General features: G+C 36.3%; 1 protein-coding gene across 2 annotated transcripts; it reads left to right on the forward strand.

Annotated features, from left to right (window-relative positions):
- The first annotated feature begins 2,773 nt into the window (after positions 1-2,773).
- On the forward strand, positions 2,774-10,425 carry LOC124956259 (probable E3 ubiquitin-protein ligase bre1). Of its 2 annotated transcripts, XM_047511794.1 has the most exons (9): positions 2,777-6,914; positions 7,095-7,336; positions 7,422-7,599; positions 7,762-7,913; positions 8,587-8,768; positions 9,026-9,137; positions 9,240-9,422; positions 9,600-9,842; positions 9,992-10,425. In XM_047511794.1, exons 1-9 carry the CDS (start codon positions 3,209-3,211, stop codon positions 10,070-10,072), a joined length of 5,079 nt encoding a protein of 1,692 aa, XP_047367750.1. In that variant the 5' UTR covers positions 2,777-3,208; the 3' UTR covers positions 10,073-10,425. The 2 variants fall into 2 exon arrangements, with proteins under 2 accessions (XP_047367751.1, XP_047367750.1); XM_047511795.1 differs by lacking the exons at positions 9,600-9,842; positions 9,992-10,425 and having other exon boundaries at positions 2,774-6,914; positions 9,211-9,417.
- Positions 10,426-11,768: the final 1,343 nt, after the last annotated feature.

Genomic DNA, 11,768 nt, shown 5'->3' on the forward strand with positions numbered 1-11,768 from the left:
TGATTTTATTAACAGAATCAAGAGAATACGTGTGATCGATAATTATACGAAGATAAGAAAGAAAAGAAAAAGAAAGGTAAAAAAAAAAGAGAGAGAAAGAGAGAGAGAGAGAGAGAGAGAGAGAGAGAGAGAGAGAGAAAGAAAAGAATACCAAAGAAATATTTTCGTTCTATTTTGTGTTCATATTTTAAGCTGCACATTTCTTTCGAAATTCATATGTATATATATATATATATATATATATATATATATATATATATATATATTAATAAATGAGAGAGTACGTATGATAAACGAGAGAGTACGTGCACGCATATATATATATAACAAAGAAAGAAAGAAAAAAAAGAAAGGAAAAAAAAAAAAAAAAAAAAAAAAAAAAAAAAAAAAAAGAAACCGAATGCCTTATAAATATTTTCGATATACATATCTCGCGTTAACGTTTCAAATGCAAACGTTTCTTTCGAAATTCGATTATTAATAAGCGATAGAATACCTGCGATATAAATAACATTCATACGTGTACACGTATATAATAAAAAGAAAAAGAAAGAGAAAAGAAATGGAAAAGAATTCCTACGAAACATATTCGATCAATCTACTTAAAGTTAAAACTAAATTGAAATTTCTTTTTCAATTTATCAATAATTCATAGCGCGTAAAAGATTATTTTCGAAGGACAACGGATATATCGTTCAAGTGGCAAAATAAACTGGATCAATCGAATAGAGATATAAAATAGAAAGAAAAAAAAAAGAAGAAAAAAAAAAAAAAAAAGAAAAAAGAAAAAAGATAAAAAAAGGAGAACAAATATGAAAGGAAAAATTCTCAATCGTTCAGATTGAAACGAAGCCTCGTTTCAATCTGAACGAAATGAAATAATAGAGATACATACATACATACATACATATATATTACATACAATATATACATACGATATATCCGAACTCCCATACGTACGTATGTACATACATACATACATACATACATACATATATACGTACGTATGGGATTGTCGTGATTCATTTCTCCAATGAAAAGAATAAGGTTTTAGGTAGTCTCGTATCTAATCTCGAGAGATGATGAGCTACTGGTCATCACTTTACACTGGTTCATGGCCCTCTCAGGGGATTAGTCAAATCCCAAAATAATACCGTGGGCGAGCAGCACCGTGCAATGGTACAAATGGCAGCAACCAATGTAAATCAGCTTCTCTATTTCTCTCTCTCTCTCTCTCTTTCTCTCTCTCTCTCTCTCTGTCTCTCTCTCTATCTTTCTCTATCTATCTATCTATCTATCTGTCTGTCTATTTGTATGTCTGTCTATTTGTCTGTCTATTTCATCATCTATCTATCTCCTTTCTATTCCTCTCCGAATTTGAACGATCTAATCGGCAACGACGTTAGTACGTTGCAATAGAAACGCCCCTTTAATACAATTAGAGTACATTACCGCAGCTTACACGGTACGCTTTCTTAAGCAAATATCCTCCGATCGAATGGGACGCTTATGCTACGATGGCATAGGACAAACACATGCTTAATTCCGTACGGAATAATCGAATCGTTTGGCGATCGTCTTCAGTTAGAATTACGGAATTCGGAGGAATGCCACGAGAAATCCATAATGTTCCAACTATGGTACGGAATATGTCTATTATTGGAGGTGGACGGAGGGGGAGGAAAGAGGGAGGGGGGAGGGGAGCACCGAGGTTTAGAGAGGAGAACGAGTATTAACTTTCTTTCCCTTTCTTCCAGTTTTTTCTTTTTCTTTTTTATTATTATTATTATTTTTTTTTTCTTCTTCTTCATTCTCTTTCTTCTCCTGCTCGATCCCTTTTGCCTTCCTTTTCTTCCTACATTTTTCCTATCTCTTTTTCTTTTCTCCATATTCTCTTTGTTTTTCTCTTTCTTTTTTCCTTTTTCCTTTTTCAAACGGATCGATCAGGATTTAATGAATTTCCACGGATAGATATAGTGAAACGTTCCTAGCGGTGAGCGTGTGGAAATAGCGATACCGAGTGGTCACCGAGCCACTGGGACAATATTTTTTCACGAAACGATCGTGTCATCCGTTGAAAGCTCGCGAATTCTCTGTTTTGATTTCTGACGGTGGCGTATAGAGAGTGGGGAAGAAAAAAGAGAAAGAGAAAGAGAGAGAGAGAGAGAGAGAGAGAGAGAGAGAGAGAAAGAAAGAGGGGGAAGTAGAGAGGACTTGAAATAACTCGTGGCAGGAGAAACGACGTCTATTAATAGTTTAGAAGAGAGCATCATCTTTGTCGCGAGTTCTGTAGGTATCTCTATCTATCTATCTCTCTCTCTCTCTCTCTCTCACTCTCTCACTCTCTCACTCTCTGGTTTTCTTGTAAAATTCATCGGCGATCGTTGATAGTAAAAGGGGGTTTTAATTTTTTTACGTTTGCGAAGTATCAATTAGCAATCGATCGATCGGTCGGTTGGTTGATCGTTCGATCGGTCGATCAATACCAAAGTTCGATTTTAAAAGAAAGAACATAAAAAGCATCGCCACCGCCACCGCCGTCGCCGCCGTTGCCGCCGTCGCCGCCGCCACCGCTGCCACAGCAGCCGCAGTAACAACCCGCGCCACCCGATCGGTCTGGTGAATGTACGATGCGCCTAGACTGGTCGAAAATAGATCTAGGGAATTGGAGTTGCAGTATAGAGTATAAGAAAACGGAAGCTGAGAGGAGAAGCAGTGAGGAGGAGAAAGAGAAAAAGAGAGGAGGAAGAGGAAGAAGAAGAAGAAGAAGAAGAGGAGGAGGAGGAGGAGGAGGAGGAGGAGGTGGAGGAGAAGGAGAAGAAAGAAGAAGAAGAAGAAGAAGAAGGGGAGGATAAAGCAAAAGTTGAGTTGTTGGACAAAGACGTAACGAGACTTTGAGAAGAGAGAGCTTTTGGTTAGTCGAAGACACTGAACTTGGAATGATTCTCGGAGCTTGCCCACCTATAAGCCAACTACTGGAAGGAAGTTAAAATCACGTTGGTGTGAATCTAAATAAAGAACTATGGAGAGGAGAGAGTGAAAGAAACGAAAAAGAAAGAAAAAGAAAGCAAGAGAGAGAGAGAGAGAGAGAGAGAGAGAGAGAGAAAGAGAGTAAGAAAGAGAAAGAGAGAGAGAGAGAGAGAGAGAGAAAGAGTGAGGGGTGGGGGGAGGGGAAGCATCGTGTTCCAAGAGGGATACGAGTGTAAGAATGGTAGAGAGAAACGCTTGCAACAGCGGCAGCGGCGTTGGTGTTGGTATTGGTGGTGGCGGCGGGTGCGGTGGCAGCAGCAACAGCAGCGGCAGCAGCAACGGAAGCAGCAGCAGCAGCAGCAACAACAGCAGCAGCAACGGGAATAAGATAAACGCATCATCCCTCAATGGCGTATCAAACGTTGTCCATGAAGGTGGAGTCAAAATTACAGTTATCGAAGAAGCTGTTGGACTTGAGGAGGAATTGACGAGCTTACGCCGTAGCGCCAGTAGCGCTAGATTTTCTCTATTCAAGTGGTTTAAACGAGCCGGCAGTCGGGCTGCCACGTTTGAGAAAAGAAGAAAGATACTCGATAAGATTACCGTTGGTGAAGAAAAAGAAGAAACGGGAAAAGAGGAGGAGGAGCAGGAGCAGGAGGAGGAGGAGGAGGAGGGGGAGGAGGGGGAGGAAGAAGAAGAAGAAGAAGAAGAAGAAGAAAAAGTAGGAAAAGAGACGGAGGAAAAAGAAGAGGAAGACGATAAAGGACGACAACGCAGCGTTTCCTCCAGTGCGGAAAGTGTAGAAACGTTTTATAGTACTACAACGGTACGAAGCTTTGCCTTTCACAGCGGTGGTCTCATCACTGGTAAAGAATTGTCATTAGGCATTTTGAAGCAGGCTGCCGAAGTAGGTCCCTTCGCGGCTGGAGCCTCGAAATTGATTGCTAACAAAGAGAACAACGTCGCGGATGTCGCCTCTACGTTACCATCTAACGTTCATTCTCGTAGAAGGGACATCACCACGAGATATTCCCTTCAACCAACTAAAACGAGTTACTCATCCTGCGGTAATTTTCCATTACCAGAGAAAAGACCACTTTCCGGGACCTTGAGAAGAATTCAGGATAAAAATTTAAACGGCGAGGTTATCGTCAGGCGTAAAGTACACGTTAAAGGTAAAAGAAGAGCTCCGAATCCTCCAGAAGTATCGAAGATCATTGGGGTCGATGTACGGGTGGGACAATCAAAAAATAGCAACAGACGAAAGAGGCGAGCGCCGAGACCACCTGAAAATATTGAAACATCCGAGAGTTCTTTGTCTTTAGAAGTTAAAGAGAAGTCAGCTATAACCGATGGTGGAATGGACTCGGGAAATAAAGAAGAAGAGGGACAACAAGTAATAAGCAACGATACTTTGATATTGCAAGGCGGTGTTTTACACTCGAAGAAGAAAGATTTAGAAAAACAAAGTCCAAAATTACGAAAGGACCGATTAGTTTCTAATAATTGTGGTGTCGGTTTTATAAGTGTTCCCGGTTCTAATACGACACGAAACGATACGATATCCCAGGATTTGACGAACTTTCGGAACGTCGTTGACACGGGTACACTTGGCACCGCCATGCCGCGACCTTGGTACAAACGGAGCGTCTTCGAACATTCTCGGGATTCCACGTCGTCTCGAAAGGGCGATGTACTTCGTACATCCTCGGCCATTGGGACGATGGACACCAAGGAAGAATGTGTCGGTGCACAGGGAGTATCATCGAGTCTTACTACGACTACTACCTCTACCTCGGCTTATTCCATGGATGCTTCCCTTTCTAGATTGAGTTTCTTTCATCGTGGTGAACGACAGATGGAGGAAAGGAAACGTGACGTCAAAAGAAAATCTGGATTATCCATCCTAACTAACATAAGCGAACTCGACAAAGAGGCTGCTGCTATCGTACAGGAAGAACAGGCACGAGCACGTGCCTCTATGCTCTTGAAATCCTCGAGATTTACCGAGGCTTATGAAAGGACAAGCGATGTCAATGAAGAACTAGTTCAGGACATGGTAACCTCGGCAATGGAAAATTCCTCACCCAAACAACGCGGTACACGAGCATTGATATCAAAATTCAATGCTATAAGTAATATTACAAAAGTCACGGTTAACACTAATTTCTTTGCAAGAAGGGATCAGCAGGGTACGAAATTTGAACAAGACGTTATCAGAAAGTCTAAATTCGAACAAACGGAATGGAAAGAGAATACGAAATTTTCACGCGTTGGTCAAGCTAATACACGAGTAGAGAAGGATATATCTAAATATTTTTTGCCGCAACAACAGCAGCAACAACAACAACATAAAACAACGACCAAAGTCGAGAACAAAGATACAGAAAGAAAAGTAGTATCTGAGAATAAGTTTACTCCAAGAAAGGATAACAACGATCGCCTGATAAAAGAAACTTCCAGTAGGATATCATTCCTACAAAGCCAGCTCGTTGCAAATCGAATGAACGAACCTTTAACTTCTCGTACAGTGGTAGAAACGGTGGTGCCCTTAATGGAAGAAAAAATGAAATCTAAGCAGGAATGTGCCAATGAAATAAAGGAAAAGGAAATAAAGGAAAGGGAAAGAAAAATGGATAACGTTATTTCCGTAAGTGGATACTTATTATCCCGTCCGCGTGATTCTAATCAAATTGATAATATAGAAAATGTCTTATCGAAAGAATCGAGAAAAGAAAATGATCGTAACGTAGAAACGAATGTGCAAAAGGAATTTACGAATATATTCGATAAAATTGATAGACAGTTACGTACTACTACGAAAGAATTGAAACATGTCGATCATCAGTTAGAATCAATTTCTAATCTCGAAACAACCAAGGATAGGATGATATTATCTATAGAAGAGGAAGAGGACGAAGGGAAGGAAAAGAAGTTAGAAAAGAAAAAAGACGAACAAGAAAAAGAACAAGAAAGAGAACAGGAAGAAGAAGAAGAAGAAGAAGAAGAAGAAGAAGGAAGAGGAGATGGTAGAGGAGGAGGAGGAGGAGAGGGAATATCGAGTAAAGTGACTAAAGTCCTCGATATCCTCGTAGAAGCTGAGAAAGATGGGAAAGCAAAGAAGGCTCTTATGCGATCAATGAAATCTATACCGAACGTAGATGAAACTAATCGTAAGATCGAAACGGAAATGATCAAATTGAAATCAACAAATAGTAAGATATCGGCGTCGTTGTTGAACACTATCGAGGATCAAACTACAACTGATCTGAAGGAAATGTTGAAAGAAATGAAACATTCTTTGCCAAAACGTCCAAAACCAAAGAAACGTTTTATCGAGGAAGGATTGACTAATTTTATGGTCAAAGATGTTTTACCGAGTACAAGTAAGATCTCTTATGTCGCAAAATCGGTATTGAAGAAGGAAGCTACACCATTAATTCCAAACTCTCAGATCGATTATGAGATTGAAAAGCAAAAAGTTTCCTCGTCCTCGCAAACCAGCGGAAATTTACGTCGATTGAATCAACCATCAACGTCTACGGGATGGAAACAAGAGGATGTCGTTTATAAAACATCCGGCAAAGGAGTATCGGGTTTGGCCCTAGCTAAAAACACATTTCAATTGATTCGTCCTCGTGATTTTGCTGTGATCGAAGCTATCAAGACCACCAAGGGACAACACAAGGAAAACACTTACGCGAATGTAATCGAACGATCGCTCTACGCTAACGCTCTTGTTCATCCCTCGACTAAGCAACAGCAACAGCAGCAACAGCAGCAACAGCAGCAGCACCAGCAACAGCAACAGCAGCAACAGCAACAGCAACGTGATGGGGATCTTTCACGTATCAAGGGAGACTCTGTGAGTGGCCGAGGATTATCGACAATTTCACCCACGAACGAACGAAAATATCTACAGTATGACGACGAACCTAAAGAAGGTCATTAATAATTAAGAATAATCAAAAACAATTACATTTCACGATTTTTCCTTGATCTCTTCGTAAGAAGAAGAAAAAAAGGGAAAAGAAAAGGAAAGAAAAGAAAAAAAAAAGAAAGGAAAAGTTATAGAAAATATTTTACTTTTTCTCTTTTTCTTTTTTTCTTCTTTTTTTTTTTAGAAGACGTACCCACCACCGGTAACATGAACACCTTGGCTATAAATCGTTTGTTAAGAAAATTAGAGGCAGCTATCGCTTCCGGTCATCATCAGCAAGCGGCAGGATTAGCAAAGGAACTCGCACGATTAAAGATTCATTGTTCTGTGATACGACAACGTACGGCACGTCTAAAGGATCGTTCTATAAAGGTTAATATGTACATCGAAGACAAACTAGCTCACCAAGGTCCAATACCACTTCAGGTAAGCGATCGTAACATTCAATACCTATTTCCTATTCATTAAAGGACATTATACATAGTTCGGTAAGCGAACCCCCTTATCGTAGTTAACAACGAGAATGACTGTCGCCGAATTGAAGACGAAAGTTTATACGGAATTTGAAATACCAACGAACGTTCAACGTTGGATTATTGGAAAAAATTTGGCCGATCGCGATGAGACAACTCTCGAAGAATTACAGGCGATCGATGGCTCACCCATTTTCTTATATCTCGTTGCACCGGGTAAGTCGTTTGATAAAGGAGAAGTATCAGAAAGAAGAAGGACGAAAAGAAAAAGAAAAAGAAAACGAATAACAATGAAAAGAACATAAAGAAAATATCGCAATCAATTTTCTAAACAATTAAATATATTAACTATAAGAAACAACGTTCTATCTTATTTAGAATTACAAAAGGATTCCGTAATGCAAGCAGAGAAATCAAACTCCGTTGAGGAACTTACGAAGGTTGAGAAGGAAATACGTCAACCGGAAGAAAAAGTAATAACGGAGATGGAGGAAGTTAAACCGACTAGTGTCACTAGCTATGAGAAACAGGTAAAATTGATTACTTGCTGGACAGGACGAGATTTTGAACGAAACAGAATGCGAAAAAAATAGAGAAGGGAACAAAAAAAAAAAAAAGGAAAAAAAAACGGAAGAAAAAAGAAACAAAAAATTTCTAATACTAATCTCAATAATTTATTTTCAAATATTTCATGGTTAATAGCAAAATTTTATTGTACGTTCTATCTGACACGCGTATCGTTTCATTGTCAAGTTTTTTCAATTCCTTTTCTATCTCTCTCTCTCTCTCTCATCTATTTATTTTTTTCTTGTTTTTCTAAGATACATATACACATGAGATAAATATATCGTGATATATCGGAAAAACATAATGTTGATAATGTTGACGATGCTCGATAAAAAGAAAAGAAAAGAAAAGAAAAGAAAAAGAAAAAAGGAAGAAAAGGAAGATAAAATTAAACAGAACGATATGTATTTATGCCGTTTCTCTTTTCTAATAAAAAAAAAAAAAGAAAAAAAAGAAGAAACAAAAAAAGAACAAAAAAAAAAGAAAAAAGGATCAAATTGATATTCGTATCTCGATTGTAGATAGTTAACATTCTCCATAAGCTTTGTTCAATCCTCGTATAGATTTCCATTGACGAGTCTCTTTAATATTTTTTTTTTATATGCCATTCTATGTTTTTCTCGAATCGAGCGACAGATTGAGCCAGATGAAGAACAGACGCCTGAGGAAGTGAAAATGGAACGATACGAAGAACTCATCTCGTTGGAGAATTGCGATGTTATACCAAATTCCGAAGCTATCGAATGTCCAATATGTTTCGTAACATATGGCCCACGGGAGGGTGTTATTCTCAGAGATTGTTTACATATGTTTTGCAAGTATGTATATTCTATTATAGACAAAAAAATAATTTACAAAATCATACAATAATAATAATAATAATAATAATAATATTGCTATATTGTAATAATACAATAATATATTACAGACAGATAATATTATAAATTAAATTGTAATTATATATTATAATATAGCGATTTAATATATATTCCACATTATAGGAATTCAATATATTATAATAATACAATTAATAATAATTTTCTCATAAATAATTTTATCATTATATTTCTAACAGACTTTGCATAGCTAATACAATAAAATATTGCGAAGAAGCAGAGGTAAAGTGTCCATACAGGGATACCGAATATACGTGTGAATCTACGCTTCAAGAACGCGAGATAAAGGCGGTGAGTTAAATGAACTTGACTATTACCTATAGCCTTTTAGGTTAAGGGTAAAACATTTGTTAGAGATTAGCAGGTGAAACTAAAGACAATGACAACGTTTAGCTCGTCGAAGCGGAAGTATATCAGCAACACCTCGCCAAGTCGATAATACAAGCGGAGAACAACGCTGGAAACAATGCCTTTCATTGCAAAACACCAGACTGTCCTGGTTGGTGTTATTACGACGACGACGTGAACAATTTTTTATGTCCCGTATGTGGTATAAATAATTGTCTTACTTGTCAGGTGAGTTTTCATTTTTTTTTCGTATAATTTCTTCATGGGTAATAATCTTTTCTTTTCTCCTTTTATCTCAAATTAAAAACAAATCGAAATGAAGAGAAATTTTTCTTGTTCTTTTTTTCCCTTCATTCATTTTTTTTTCTTTTTTTTTCTTTTTTTATTTTTTCTTTTTGGATACAGGCCGCACATATCGGTAAAAATTGTAAACAATATCAACAAGAATTAAGATTGTCGAAAGAAACTGATCAAGAATCCCGAAGGACAGCAGCAATGCTTGAAGATATGGTCGACAGAGGTGAAGCATTGGCCTGTCCTACTTGTGCGGTCGTTCTAATGAAAAAATGGGGTTGCGATTGGTTAAGATGTTCAATGTGTAAAACAGAAATATGTTGGGTTACCAGAGGACCACGTTGGGGACCAGGAGTAAGTAAAGTACTTAATAGAAATTTATCAACGAGAATTTTATTATACTTCAACATAAACACGCATACATACATGTATGTATATATGTATGCATGTATGTAACTATATGTTTCCTTTATCGATCGTTTTTCTCTTTCACAAAACCTAAGGGTAAGGGTGACACATCCGGAGGCTGTAGGTGTGGTGAAAATGGAGTCAAGTGTCATCCTCGTTGCAATTACTGTCACTAAGAACCATCGGAAGAGTCTGCAATTGCCTTGCCAACGGACAAACACAATGTGCCTATCTATTCAAAGCATATATACCACTGGTACTGGTGATCCTAACGACGTTAGAGATTCAAAATAATTTGTCATTGTACGATTTCCGTGAGAAAGAAAAAGAGAAAGAGTGAGAGAGAGAGAGAGAGAGAGAGAGAGAGAGAGAATGTCTTTCTTGATCAAATTAATCTCATCCTTTTGAAGTTATAATTACGAAAATTTGTAACAAATGAAGATACCACCATACAAAATGCAAACGAATTTGAATTTAATCCTCGATAATATGCATTATTTCTTATTAAGAATAAACAATATTATATGTATTATAAGGAATTATAATTGAAATAATATTTTTATCTTAAACATGATAAACGTGTTAAAGTAACTATAATTTTTATGTTTTTCTTTTTTTTTTTCTTTTTTCTTTTTTTTTTTTAATACAAAAGTATTCAGGATACGTGAAAAATACTTGTAAATATATAAAATATGAAAAGTGATAGAACGTAATTCTACGTACACACATACAAAACGAAACTTTATGTATATATGTATGTATGTATAGGACATAGATAGATATCGAATTATATACATACATACATACGTATATATATATATATATATATAAACCAAATAGACATATACACGTTCGTTGTCATCGAATTCAAAATCCTAACATTGAACGCGTTATACTTTACGTATTTTACCTCTACAATTGAAATGGACGAGATTGGGAAATGAAAGAGTGTGCCGACAACAGAACGAACAGGACATATATATCGTGTAATCGAATTTCCGCATTTTTACTTCTCGCGAAAACATTCGAATCGACATAGCATTCGAAAGAGAGAGAAAGAGAGAGAGAGGAAGGAATCCCTTTTTTCATTTCAAACGAACGAAAAAAGGTTCATCCTTCTAAATTCTATCCGTCTATCTCTCGTAAAACTATTATTCAAATTTTTATTCTATTGAAACAATTATTGTTACGATATAGCGTATAATGTATTTATTATTTGTTTTATGAAAAAAAAAAAAAAAAAAAAAAAAAAAAAAAAAAAAAAATAATTAATATTGTTTCTATCAAAATACATTTTATATTTTATGATAAGATATATTTTAATAAAATATATAATCGATTTAAAAAAAAAAAATATATATATATATATATATATGTATATATACATACATATTTTTTAATTTCTCTCTCTCTCTCCCTCTCTCTCTCTCTCTCTCTCTCTTTCTCTCTACATATATATATATATATATATATATATATATATATATATATTTTGTTTGTCAAAAAAAAAAAAAAAAAAAAAAGAAAAAAAAAGTGAGCGTGAAGAATCGATAAATTGTAATACGATTATAATTTGATATAATAGAATATTTTTTATTCGTTTGATGGAAAAATTAATATCGTTCATTTAAAAATCTATACAACAATTGCCTATCTATTTATTCATTCATCTATGTATCCATTGATATTGCAGCTCGTGATGCAACCTTAAATTCCTTTAAGATTTTGCATCAGTGAATCAGTATAGGTTTTTATTATTTCTGAAGTTTCCATAACAAGTGACTTTTTACGAGGTTGGCTTGTCAACCCTTCAACACTCAACCCCTATTAATCGCCTTTTACGACAAGCAGAGGACACTGTGGGTATATTCT

The sequence above is a fragment of the Vespa velutina genome, chromosome 21, assembly GCF_912470025.1.
Source record: "Vespa velutina chromosome 21, iVesVel2.1, whole genome shotgun sequence".
NCBI classification, from domain to species: domain Eukaryota; kingdom Metazoa; phylum Arthropoda; class Insecta; order Hymenoptera; family Vespidae; genus Vespa; species Vespa velutina.

Excerpts from the sequence above, each read along its gene's own strand:
- LOC124956259 (XM_047511794.1), top strand. The coding sequence starts at position 3,209 with ATGGTAGAGAGAAACGCTTGCAACAGCGGCAGCGGCGTTGGTGTTGGT. Across the intron at positions 8,769-9,025 it reads TGTTTACATATGTTTTGCAA|ACTTTGCATAGCTAATACAA; the intron begins GTATGTATATTC and ends TATTTCTAACAG. Across the intron at positions 9,423-9,599 it reads ATAATTGTCTTACTTGTCAG|GCCGCACATATCGGTAAAAA; the intron begins GTGAGTTTTCAT and ends TTTTGGATACAG.